Source organism: Microtus ochrogaster, chromosome 5, assembly GCF_000317375.1.
Source record: "Microtus ochrogaster isolate Prairie Vole_2 chromosome 5, MicOch1.0, whole genome shotgun sequence".
NCBI classification, from domain to species: domain Eukaryota; kingdom Metazoa; phylum Chordata; class Mammalia; order Rodentia; family Cricetidae; genus Microtus; species Microtus ochrogaster.
The window spans coordinates 33,047,482-33,061,882 of record NC_022012.1 but is presented as its reverse complement, the minus strand read 5'-3'; the positions used below and the strand labels follow the sequence as shown (position 1 = coordinate 33,061,882).

The 14,401-nt window shown below is 34.9% G+C and overlaps 1 protein-coding gene across 1 annotated transcript; it reads left to right on the top strand.

Moving 5' to 3' along the window:
* Positions 1–12,568: 12,568 nt before the first annotated feature.
* LOC101984433 (olfactory receptor 1537-like) lies at positions 12,569–13,507 on the top strand. Its single transcript, XM_005347493.1, has one exon. The coding sequence runs from the start codon at positions 12,575–12,577 to the stop codon at positions 13,505–13,507; it is 933 nt and encodes a 310-aa protein (XP_005347550.1). The 5' UTR covers positions 12,569–12,574.
* Positions 13,508–14,401: the final 894 nt, after the last annotated feature.

Genomic DNA, 14,401 nt, shown 5'->3' with positions numbered 1-14,401 from the left:
AAAAAAAAAAAAAAAGAAATTTTATTAATTAAATCACTGCTTGGCCCATTATCTCTACCTTTTTATTGGCCAACTATTACATATTAATTTAACCCATTTCTATTCATCTGTATATGGTCACATGGCTGTGACTTCTAGCTAAAGTTCCCAGTGTCTGTCTCAGGCAGTGGATCCATGGCTTCTCTCTGACTCCGCCCTTCTGTCTCGCAGTATTCAGCCCAGCTTTCCCTCCCTACCTAAATTCTGCCTTGCTATAGGTTCAAAGCAGTTTTTTTTATTCATTAATGGTAATCACAGCACACAGAGGAGACTCTGCTGATATTCCATTAATTGAAACTGTGCCCTTATGTGATTCTACTCTCTGTCTTGCATTCTTTCAGGGACAGTGAAAACTGACTGTGCCAACCATAGGCTTTCACAGACATCCTAAATTAATACTCTAACATCCTATAACCAAAAAGTTGTAAAAATGTAATTGTTGGGTTCAGGGGGTTACACAAGGATAGGGATAGACCACCGAAGTTTAATAATCCAGAAGCAAACTTTATTCTAGAAAAAAAAATACCACACCCAGAAAAAAATTAAAATAAAAAAATCTCCATGGGCCACAAAACCAGAGATGGATTTTGTAAGTCTATGGCAAATTCCAGTTTCTGAATCCACCTTTTTATAGGAAGGGGTACTGAGCATTAGGCTTGAACAAAGGAAATTTTACAATCTCGAGGTAAAATAAAGATACAGATTGTCTTACTTTACAAACTTCATTAACGGATTTTTTTTCATTTAAACTAGTGTTTGTACTTAATCTATTGTCTTCCTTGGTACTTCCAGGTAGTATTTAATGAAGCCCTGTGCTCTCCCCTTTGATGCTGACATAGCAAGGAGAATGCATATCCCAGAGTCATGTATATCTATCTTCTAAAGGTTAACTCAGCTCATATCTATTGTTAATCCATGATGTTATCTTAGATTATCTCTCAGTTTGCAGAGACATGCTTCGGCCTTGTAAATAGAGCTATGGGTTGAAAAGTGGAATAACCCAGTGTTAATAGTTAATATTTAAGCTGCCAAGAAAATTGCTGACAGTCTGCTCTTCATTCTCCTAGGTTTACAACTCTATATTTCTTTAGTTCTACATTCTCGTTTCTGAAATATACATTTTTATACTCTTTTTTTAAAAAATTTATTTATTTATTGAGGATTTCTGCCTCCTCCCCGTCACTGCCTCCCATTTCCCTCCCCCTCCCCCTATCAAGTCCCTCTCCCTCATCAGCTTGAAGAGCAATCAGGGTTCCCTGACCTGTGGGAAGTCCAAGGACTGCCCACCTCCATCCAGGTTTAGTAAGTTGAGCATCCAAACTGCCTAGCCCCCCCCCAAAGCCAGCACGTGCAGTAGGATCAAAAACCCATTGCCATTGTTCTTGAATTCTCAGTAGTCCTCATTGTCTGCCATGTTCAGCAAGTCCGGTTTTATCCCATGCTTTTTCAGATTCAGGCCAGCTGGCCTTGGTGAATTTCCGAAAGAACATCCCCATTGTGGACAGAAGCAAGCGGCTGGGACCAGAGGGGTCCGGCGTGGCAGCGGCAGCGGCAGAGGCATGCACGAGGCGGGGAAGGGTGCGCAATAAGGAGAACAGACGTCCCACTGCGGTTGGATCAAAGAGGTAGTCCCCTTGTTGGCAAGGTCATTTTTATATTCTTATTCTTAGACCCTTTATTCCCCCTTGGATTTGTAATTTGAATCAAATCTTTATTTTTGATTAAAGTCTCTGACTTGGCTTTTTCCTCTCTGGTTTTGTGACAGGGATTTCTGTAGCTGCTTCAAGCTGAAAAGGGTTGGAGATTATCAGGACCTGTGAAAGCTGGAAGGTCAGTCAAAGGTAAGGAGGGAATAATGGGGCACTAATCAGGACTATCTGATACGACCCAGCTGGAGACAAGCTGCATTCTTGTCAACTCAATTGGTCCATATCAGCTTTTAGCAATTCCAAGGTTCATAGGTTGAACTCAGCTGCTGGATGTGTCTGTCAGTCAAGTAGAACCCTCTTAAAACAGATATATACTAGAGACAAATTTAGGAACTTAAAGGAAAAATTAAAATTGAAATTTTTGGGAAGGGGCAAAGTTTTGAGAAACATCCTTTGGAACATCAGGTTGATTAATTTAGGTTGTAATTATCTGGAGTCATTTTGAAGTAGATCTAAGTTCAGTACTTCTTTGGATCTCTGAAGTTTACATTTTTTTTTAATTTGTGAAAAGACATATGTTTTGACATATTAACATCCCCCTGTTTATAATCTGTGGGAATCCACCATGTTCTCCTTCCTGTGCAAGTCTAGTAGACTGGATCCTACAGCCTGCCCAGGCAGTGAGAACTAAGCTTTAGGCAAGGTCTCAGCTACTTTCCTCTCTACCACGAGTCAGCACAAAAACACCAGGGCTGACAAATGCTATTGACATGCTCCATAGCCAGAGTTCACACGGGTGGAAAGGCCAAGGAAGCAACGTTTTAAAACTGTGTGACATTTTTCCTGCTACGGCTGAATTAGAAAAATCTCTCTATTAGGAGCCATGTCTCTGCTTGTTTCTAGCAAACAAAGCCCATACAAAAAAATGCCACTTACAGACCATGTTTACCTCTGTTCTTTTGTGTCTAGAATTAATTTTAATTTTTAAGCTTTCTCAGGTTTTACATGGATTTATTTCACCATGTTGGCATGCCAATCTGTTGGCATATTAGGCAAAATGGAAGACTGATGAAGATGGAAGTCACAAAATAATGCCACATCAGTTCAGAATTTTGAATAACAAAGCATTATTTATTTAGGGAAAATGCTTACAGATCACTGTCCTAGATAACAGTTCTCTGCATGAACGGAAATAGAGTCCAGTGACCAGAAGCCAGAGCTGGAAGCAAGCTAACAGACACAGGTTTTACAACTGCTTTTAGAGTATCAGAGACCATGCCCAAGTGGGCTAGGATCTTAAAGGATTTTGGCTGAAGGAGTGGAATGTTCTCCCACAGCAATTAATAAATATAGGATAATAGATAATCATCAAGCTTGTAGTCATGTTAGATAGATTTTCTTGATTTAAGAAGATACATTTTCGTTTGATAAGTATTCTTCAAATCTTTCAGAGACCTTCAGAATATGGCATTTAAAATGTTTACGAACTTATAGTGAGACACATCTGCTTCTGGGAGCACCAAGCTATTTCAAAAGGATGATAGACATTGAAGAGGCTCCTTATGGAGTTTCCTAGCCATTTGGGCAAGAAATTTGCCTGGACTGTTTAGCTGGACATGCAGGATCCACAAAGAAATGACTGCTGAACTTGCCTAAAGGTGAGACTGTCCTTTAGGGTTTCTGCTCCATGAAACAGTCTGCTAGACATTCTGCCAGACACAGAAGATGGTGACTGACAATATACCAATATAGACATAACTGTCTTTGAAATTTCCTACTTCATGTAAAAGTCTGCTAGATGCTATGGAGTTGAAAAATTTATAGTTATAGTTTTAATTAGTTATGATAAGATATAAAGTAGGTATATATATTGTAACTGTAATTCTTATTTGATACCTATTTTGTTATATGTAATTGTGCTATGTTAAAGTTAAAACTTTTTTTTATTTAAACAGAAAAAGGGAAATGGTGTGGGAGGTCCTCTGAATATGTGTTGACTTTATTGGTTAATGAATAAAGAAAACTGGCTTGGCCTGTGCCATGGGAGGAAGAAAGGCAGAACCAGAGAGATGCCATGGAGCCACTGCCAGAGATAGATGTGCTGAAACTTTGGTGGTAGGCCATGACCTCGTGGTGATATACAGATCAATAGAAATGGGTTAAATATATATGTAAGCATTAGCCAATAAGAAGCTAGAGCTAATGGGCCAAGCAGTGATTTAATTAATATGGTTTCTGTGTGATTATTTTGGTGCTAAGCTTGCAGGGCTGCCAGGCATGAACAAGTGACCCTTTCTTCAACAATAAAAGTCAAAAATATATTTGTAAAATGGAACTCAAAAGATGGATTACCTGGCAGAAACAGTTATAGTTTTGTTCCCACAGAAGGCAAGAAACTATGAATTCATTTCAAATTACGATGGACCAGATTTGATCAAGGGAGACCTTCTGACACTTGACAGGTATAGCCTTCTCCTACTATTAGAGATTTCTTGCTCTAATACATTTATCAGTGAGGTATTAGCAATGTCCTTCCATGTATTTAGCATTGTTCTACCAACTATGACAATATTTAGTTCTTTCATCTTCATCATTGTCAGTTTCTTCCACATTTAAACCACTGGGGCCAAATTCAAGACCTGCAGTACATACAGCCTGCAAATTTTGCCTGTTTCTGTCTTCTTTAGTTCTACACTATTATGTACCTTCACCTTCACTCAGCTCCCTAGGCCAAATAAATTGTGGTTTTGTGTTGACTTTTATGATATACATCCTAAGAAATAAAGTTGTCAATGTTGCCCTAAAAATGTTAATACAAAAGATAAGTTTCCACTCAACAAAGAATAGCTTTAATTAGCAATTGTGCATGACATCTGGAATCTGTGGGAATATATGCTTTAGAACCACTAAATATGGAACAATTGTTAGTGTATGATTGTTTGGAAGAAATGTACCAAATGTAAAAATGGATTCTCACATTCATACGAATAGAGAAGTGCTACTGTCTTGTATAACCAGAGTTCATTCAAGTAGGAAGCTATATTATCTCCTACAAATTCTTAAAACTTTTGTGGTTGTTTGAATTTGCATGTATAAAACCAGCTCTGCTTAGTCAAGTGTCACTTATCTCATATATTTAGTTGGGAATCAATAAATTTCTTCAATATTCCTTGGTTGTCCCAATGTTGTGTATATGGCCTTCTTGATCAAGTGGACAAATGATTCAAATTACCCTTCAAAATTCTATAAGTTAAGAAATTGGAAAAAAAAAGTCATGTAATAGAAATATGGTGTTACTCTCATTTTGAAGACTATACAACACTATAATAGTATACATGTAAGTAGGGGACAAGTTCTATCATAGTTCCACCAATTAGGTATTTATACTATCTTAAAGTTGAATGGCAATTACAAACAGGAAGGAATTGTTATCTGTGCATCTTTCTCATATAGTTGTAAGTTACCTCTTTTCCCTGTAATCTTATTTATTTATATTTTTTCTTTTTTTATATTTCTTTTTATTTATTCTTTAGTTCCTTCACAGCAGGAATCTCAATTTCATTCACTTTCTGTTCCTGCACATATACCCTCTGCCTTTGTAGCCTCTCAACATCAGATAAAAATCTTATTATGGAATCTGTAGTAGAAAACAATTTTGTCCATATAAATTTTCTTGCAAGTGTTCAGTGTAGAGTCATTGGTCTGGTTCATTGTTCTTTTTATTGTAGAGTTATAGTGAGTTTCCTTTTTACCTTTCTGAGTTTCAGACTCAAAAATCATATTATTTCAATGTAGCATCTACTTGTATCATTGTACACACAGGAGAAACATTGAACTGAAGAATTGTTTTCCTACTAATGATAAGTCCCATTCACAAAATTATGATTAATTTTGAGTGAGAAAATGGGATATCGGCATGGAGACCAACAACTTTGGAATGCTCTTGCCTTTCTTCGTTCAATTAAGGGTTTATATTATTTAAAGGAAGAATACTATGCTTAAAGGAAGAATACTATGCTTTACTCTATATGTGTTTGCTATGGTTTTATCTTATTAGAAGTTAAGAAAAAGCTTCACACACATGGCCATAGTCTAGTCTGATATTTGAGGTTCTTTGTTTCCAGATAACTCTAGGTATGTATCAAGTCATCACCTAAAGCCAACTTAGAGAGTCTATAACAAAGTGAGTGCCCTATTTTTCCTATTTTGGTTTTTAAAAACATCACTAAGATCAATAATGAGCAAAAAAATAAATTACACTATTGTCCACCATAGATTCATGATATAAAAAAGGTAATTTAAAGCTGTCTGGAAAATTAAGTAATTTGCTAAAGCATCAGGACCAAAGTTGGATCTCAAAAATCTATTTTAGAAAATAGAGAAGGTGACTGGAAATTGCAGGCACAGCACTGGGAGGTAGAGACAAGTATATTGAGTATATTGCTAGGACAATCAAGTCATCAATACTAGTCTACTTGATTAATACCAGGTCAGTGAGAGACTTTGCATCAGAGAAAATGAACAGCCTAAGGAGAGTTTGTTTTTTGTCCTTCACATATTCATGCATGCATATGGACAAACAACTTCAATATAGACAGACAAATAAATAAGACTTCTTTCTTTGACACAAAATTTGGTAGATGAGGCATGAGTCCTTAAAAACAAATTACAGCGTTCGATATGATAATATCAAACTTTTGTATTTTAAATTCTCTAGCCATTTTTCAGTAAGATGTAAATCTGAGATTTTTCTTTTTATTTTATATGACCAGGTCACTAAACTGCTAGCTAGAATAGCCCCACTGTCTCTTAGCTCATAATAAATGCAGAATCTCAAATTCTATTCAGATTTTATTTGTCTAAATATTGGTTTGAAATCAAATATATCTCTAAATAAATCTTAACCACCAATTTAGAATTTTTTGAGGACAGAAAATGATTAACCAGCTGGGAAATGACATTTGCTTCCCTTCCAAGGGTTTGCTCCCTGAGAGCTGGAAATCCTTGAAGACTGTCATCATGCTGTTTGGAGCTGGGCCATATAAGTCTAGTGTAAAACTTCAGAGTATGGGATGCAAAATTGCTCAGGTGACTGTGAATGGTGAGACTCCTGCCAACTCTAGAGTTGAAGAAGCTCTTAGGGACATTAACCTATCATTAGATCAACTTCAAAAACAGCTCAGACAGTAAGCACTAGGCCCCGATCTTTGAGTACTGAAGACTACAGAATACTGAGCACATCCATATTAATATTTTTTTTTGAGTGGGAAGTAAGACTTGATGCTGAGACTGTTGGAGAGAAGGAGGGTGAGTCATGAATCTACAGGTGCCACTGGGCAAAGTCAGGGATATTCAACTTACTAGGTTCATTTATTCAGTTATTCACAGAGTAATTTTAAACTTATTGAATGCACCAACCCATTGCAGGTCCTGAAAGTACACATTTAGCCCATCACTTGCATTCTGCTGTGACTCAAGTATGGTAACTGCTAGCTAGATATTAATTTTGTAGTATTCAGTAGGAAGGTTCTGTCAGTTATGATGAATTGGATAATGTTGTAGGATCTCTTCGAATTTAAAGGAGATTTGAAATGAAGTAAACTGTTACTAGAATATTGGGAGGACAAATTGAATTTGTTTGCCCCACTGACTGAACAGATTTTACATCCAGGAATAAGTTTCCAGTTTATTTATTTCAATTAATACTTATGTGGTTAAATAACGCAGATATCCTAGTCATACACCAAATGAAGCTCTTTCATTTTTCTTCCTTTAGCAAATATTAAAGACCCAAGATATCACCACATCACTTAGAAAAAGTATTTTCCAGATGATTTTTATTTTCTCAATATCTCTCTTTAAAGGGGGACATCTATCATTGGCTTCACAACACAGAGGCCATGCATCCATGTATAATAGTGATTCCAATTTTTTGAACACATAAATAATGAAAGCATTATCAGCACAAAATTAATGGGTGAGTAGAAGAGGGCTGTTGTTTCTGATGGTAAACAACAATCTTAAAGGACACCAGAACAAAGGACAAAACTCAGCAACTCAGCTTGTACTAAATCTTTCCTGATGCTCTGATTGTACACCTTTGAAGATGAATTTGTATTGAATAACTTATTTGGATTATTATAACAGTCTAGATACTGTTTATTTAAGAATGATATGCTATATGTCCATTTCCTCATGCATTATTCAGGGATGTGTGGACTTCCCTGACCTATCGTAAGAATTTATGCCTTGATATTTTCATTTGAATTACATCAAATCATTCATTTTGGACATGAATAAACATTTTTCATCCCATAATTTATATATTCCTCATTTAGTCTTGAAATTTTAAAGAATTTTCTTGCTCTGTGGATACATTTCTCCCATTTTTTATTGCTGTTATTTTTGTGTGTAACTTTGAAGTTATTTTGCAGTAACTTTGAAGGCATGCTGGCACAGGATACACTCCTTACCCTGAAATAGATATTTGGCTCAATTTTAACTCCAAATGGAAAAAGTATTATACTTCATAAAACCCTCTTATCGCTGATTTCTACTATTTTGACTGTAACTCAAGCGATTCGGTTCAATGGTTATTTTAGACATTCTTACCTACAATACAGAATAATAGCCACACTAAACCATCTTTGGTTAGGTAACTATTTTAGAACAACTATGTTTTAGTATAACATGTTTTACATTTTTAGTTCATCGTGATTGTCACTAGGGACCATAATGTGTTTTACAATCAAAAGTAATAATTAGAGAGCCATATTGAATTAATATACATTAGAGCATACAGCAGAAATATTTTATAATTTTTATAAAATAACAAAATAATAAGCATTATATTTTTAACTGAATAGAGGTGGTGCCATTTAAATTTTGTGGTCAATAATTTATTATTGTGTAACAACCATTTGTATATTGGTATATTTTTGTACTTTACGTAAGCAATAATAACCAATCAATTACAAAATTTATTTCCTTTTCCTCCCAGTTTTGTTTTATTTGTTTTATTTAACACATTTGGAGTCCAATTCTAATGAGTATATGCTAATATAGCAGATTTCGGTTGTGAGTTCTTTAAAGCAGTGTGGATGTCACTTGCCTTTTACTGCTGTCATAAGGTAGGAGAAATGATGTCAGATTCATTTCGCTTAATCTAATGTCTCACAAATACAAAAATATTTTGATTCCTTTATTCTTTTAGATTTTTATTCTTAATTTTTTAGGTAGTTCAAATCCGTACATGCTTCCTGAAAATATTTTTATTTATGAATATATTATATTAAAAATGTTTGTAACTTTTATATTTACAGTTTAATTTTTATATTTTAAAGAAAGTTTAGACCTTTATATGCTACCCTAGAGATTTATATTGAAGATGTTTGACATGAGAGTAAGATCTCTGTCAATAAATTTTAGGAGATAAATTTTGCAAACATTTTAATGCTTGTATAAGCTACCAGTCTCTCTACAATATTATACAATTTCCAAATACAATAATGAGAGAGGAGATAATGGCACTGACTTATTTAATGCAACTTAACACAGCATGTGTATATTTAGTATAATATTCCTAGTTAAAAATTCTAGAAACACAACAGGAACAAATAATTTACAGTTCTGGAGATGAACTTGAGAAGACCTAGAAATTAATTTGGATATCTTCTGCTGAGATTATTTTTTTTAACTTGGAAATGAGGCTCAAACTATAAACAGAAAATGCAACAAGTTTTCATTAGTTCATCAACATGTTTTAATTTTCCATTGGTACATTTTTATTAATACTGTAATCATTTTAGGTAAATTTGATGGATAACAGCATTGAAGAATAAATAATTACATGCTTCATCTTCACATGTGTTTCACATCTGATTGAAAAGCTACTAAATGTGTTACTCTCTTAGATGTTAAGTCCCTTACTAGACAGAGGAGATGACTCACAGGGTAAATGTCCTTGCCACACCACCCTGATGACTCAAACTCTATCCTCAGATTTTCCCTTGTTCTCCAAAGTTCTTTGGCCTTCATATGTCTGCGATGGTATACATCAGTGTGCACACATATCATACAGACAAACACAATAATAACAATAAGGATAACATCTAAAAGAGATAACTAAATAATTGACAATAGTGTATGTGCATTTTAAATATAGAGAGATTTAAGAAGAAAGTTTCGTTCTGAGCATTAGGTACATCCAGAGTTGTAAGATTTCATCATTTTTGACCTTTTAAGATGCATATTTTAACATGAGATATACTGATTTTTCTGCAAATTCTGAAATGACCCAAAGTAGATGAAGTTTGCTCTAAGTAATCTTTTGATGTCGTAAGTGCTCTTACATCATATGTGAAATCAACTAATTGGGTTACTAATCTCTACACATGCCTGTGAGACTTGATTTCATTAGCATGATAAACATTAAGAAACATTTCTATGGTGAGTTCTTTTCTTATTAAAATGTTTTCATGATCTCCCAGGAATACTTAAAAGATCCAGCATATGAGTTTGTTTGCATTTTTATTAGATTTATTTCTAGATATTTAGTGTTAACTGGTTCATATTTTATGTCATTCATATTTAATTTTTTTCATTAAAAATTTAATTGAAATATATTTTCCTATAGGGATGCATAATACTAAAACAGAAATACAGAGTTGGCCATTGGACACATGAAGACTAGCAAATGTAAAGCTTGTGGTGATGCGCCAACATCAGACAAAGCATCTTCAAACAGTATAAGAACAAAGTAAGATAAAGATAATCAGAATTTTTAGTGCAGACACTACTGTTTTTTCTTCAATATATATTAGAACAGCACCCAAAAATCATTGTGAATATGTAATATTTAAGCAATATAATTAAAAAATGAACACCCAAAATAGAGACAAGACTGCAAAATAGGCAGTGTATTCTTTGGATAAGAATAATATCCAAACACACGCACACACACACACACGCACATACACACATTCTGAATACTGTCACCTTCACACAACTTCTGTCCCATATCCTCCTACCTGCTCCCTCCTCACAAGTCTCTTTACCATATTTATAACATCTTTCTGGGGTTGTTACCTGTTCATTTTAACCAGATCAGCTTGGTGATTATAAGTTAACTATCCATTGGAGTGTGGGAACGTGATGGTAAGTACACAATGTTACCTCATTCTAGAATCTATGAGTAACCCAAAGCCCAGTGGGAGCGGATGTGTCAGATCCTCCACACCCCCACCATAACCTGTGAGGAACTGTTTACAGGCTCTATCTCTGAGGGCCATGGAGGCAGCCACTGCTGCTACGAAATTGTAATTTGCCTGGATCATTACAAAAACAGAGTTTTCCATAGATTTTTCTCCTTATTGTTGTCTCTTACATTCTTTCTGGCCCCTCCCATTTTATGATTAGCATCCTTGCATATTTTGTGTGTATGGTTCTAAGGAATGTTGAAGTTGAATTCTTCTAGGCTGCAAAGCATTTCTTCAATGTTTTCTTCAAGAACTTCTATCACACTTTGTCTACTTAAACCTGTGAACTTTCGTGAGGTTTATGTTGTTATCTACACAAAACTTAAATGTTTTAAAATTTTAAACACATTTCAACTTTTGACTTTTTAAGTAAACTCTAATTCAATTAGTGTGGGAGGAGGGAGAGGGAAATGGAAAACGGGGAGGAGGGGGAATTTTTTTTTCAACAACTAAAAAAAAATAAACAAAAAAAACACAAAAAGGAAAACAAAAAAAAAAAGAAATTAATTTTAGAAAACAGTGACTAATTTGTTCACAATTTTTTAGGATAGAGGATAATTATTTTATTTTCCCTCAATGTCTATTTCTGCATTGCAGACTTTCTTAGTTCACAAGAAATAATGAAAAAAATACAAACTGAGTTGAGACTGTTTCTCTAATTTTAATGTATAGAACTGCAGGTTTTTTGCTTGAGAAAATGTCAGTGTGATATAACAACACAAAATCATACTGTGTCTTTTTTAGTAATACGAGGAGAGTAAGACTTCTTTACATATAAAGTAATAAAATTGTATTGTGCTAGTCAAGAGTGTCATTAAGTGACTGGGAGTGAGTGTGGACACTTTGTCTCTACAGCCTCACTATATAACCACTGCTGATTGATTCTGTCACTGTCAAGAACCGGTCACAAACAGAAACCTCTTCCTAATGAAGCACCAAGGATCTAGTACATAATCCTAGGAGCACCGTGCATCTAGTGCCTCATGTAGTGGTTGCTCCAATTGTTATTTAATTCACATTTAGAAATTTAAAGAATTTATGTATCTTAAGGATTAGAAAGCAATGGAGTTTTTTTTTTTTTTAAAGAACTCAATAAATCTTCTGGTGAAATTAGATTTTGGATAATAATACACTGGTTTTAGGGAAATTTGCTTCCATAAATATGTCTGTCACTTTTCCTCACTGATGCCCACTCTAATCCTGTTTATTTACATTGATTCGGTATCACAAAAATTATCAAGGTTTGAAAATGGTGATAATAATTTATATAAACCCTATTCTTAATTGTTGAAGGATAAGTTTAAAATTAATAATAAAAAATTAAATCTCAAATTGTCATTTAAGGTAATTATATAGAAAGCAAAAGTGTTTTAAGGTAGAAAAAATTATATGTGGACCTTGTATACATGGAATAGCATAATAACATCAATCTGATACATGCACATACACACATAAGTATGCATATATTATTTGGAACAACATTTCTTTGTGGAGGCTTGCCTCTCCTACAACTAGCTCTATTGAACATGGAAGCCTTGAACTCACAGACTTTTGCCTGCTTCTGCCTCCCTACTTCTGGGATTAAAGACTTAAGCAATTCTTTTACTCCATCAGGGTTTGAATGAAGGCATGGCAGCAGGAAACCATTGCACAGTGACTGAGTTCTTCTTGACCGGGCTCTCAGAGAAACCAGAATTCCAGATGCCCCTCTTCCCTATCTTCATTGGAATCTATGTGGTTACTGTAGCAGGGAATCTGGGCATGATTACACTGATTGTGCTCAGCTCCCACCTGCACAACCCCATGTACTATTTCCTCAGCAGTCTGTCCTTCATTGACTTCTGTCAGTCCACAGTTGTGACTCCTAAAATGCTGGTGAACTTTGTGAGAGAGAAGAATCCTATCTCCTACTCTGGATGCATAACTCAGCTCTATTTCTTTATCATTTTTGGCTCTGCAGAGTGTCACACACTAGGTGTAATGGCATATGACCGCTATGTGGCCATCCGTAACCCCTTGCTTTACAGTGTAACTATGTCCAATCAGATTACTAGTTCCCTGATTTTAGGAGTGTATATTTTCAGTGTGTTCAGTGCTTCAGTTCTCACAGGTTTCACAACAAAGATTCAATTCCATGAATCAGGTGTGATCAACCACTATTTCTGTGATCTTCCTCCCCTCTTGAAGCTTGCATGCTCTAATACCTATATCAACGAATTGTTGATTCTAGTTTTTGGTACATTTAACATCTGTGTCCCATTTCTTACCATTATTACTTCTTACGTCTCCATTATTGCCAGCATCCTCAGGATTAAATCCACAGAAGGCAGGTCCAAAGCCTTCAATACCTGCAGTTCCCACATCTCTGCTGTTGCTGTATTCTATGGTTCTGCTGCATTCATGTACTTACAACCAGGGAATTCAATGAACCAAGGGAAAGTGTCATCTGTGTTTTATACTACTGTTGTTCCCATGCTGAACCCATTGATCTACAGCCTGAGGAATAAGGATGTCAGTGTTGCCTTGAAGAAAATACTTCAAAGAAAAAATTTCATGTTTTAGAATTAATTGGGTATAATTTATTAGAGAAAACTTGAGCAAAATTCATAGTTTGAATTGTTATGATTTATTTTATTCTAGTTGCAAGAATTATTACTTGTTTGCTAGGACATTTGATAATTTTTATAAAGATACATTTTCACATCAATTTTCTATGTACATATTATCTCTTGTTTCACAGAATTATGTAAACAATAGTAAAGATGACATGCATTCATATGCTCATAATGCTTAGTTGATCATGTTATATATATTTTTCGTTTCTGAGAAATATTACTTTAAAAATAATAAACTTCATTCTCAAATTCAATAAACCGTATACCTTTTATTTACTTTTAATTCATTCTTGAGAATTTCATATGTAAGTTTTTAATTGCATCATCTGCCATATCTTCCTCCAAACACTTCTGTGTCCTCCCTGTTCTCTTTCAAATTAATGGCGTCCTTTCCTTCAATGTATGTGTGTGTGTGTGTGTGTGTGTGTGTGTGTGTGTGTTAATTTATATGTACTAGGGGTTTTTCCAAAGAAAGACTTATACTGTTTTTAGTAATCATTAATTAGGTATAACACTCCTGGTTAAAGTCCTCTGAGATTTTCCACCTTCTACATTGTTGTGCCACCTGATATCAGTTTTGGCTCTTGTTTGGCAAAGTATATTGTTGAGAATCACGGTGCCATTTTCTTGTCAGACATAAAGGACACAATTTCACCACAGTCTTTCTTGACCTGTGACTCTTTGAGTTTTCTTTGCTCCTTCAAATGTTTCCTAATTCTTAGGAGGAGGGCTTGTATTCTAGATGGATTCACTATGGCTCTTCTCCCCAGCATCACTTGTTCCTCTATCAGACCAAATATGGATTTCTGTAATGGTCTCCATCTGCTTTAGGAAGAGTTTC

Excerpts from the sequence above, each read along its gene's own strand:
- LOC101984433 (XM_005347493.1), top strand. The coding sequence starts at position 12,575 with ATGGCAGCAGGAAACCATTGCACAGTGACTGAGTTCTTCTTGACCGGG.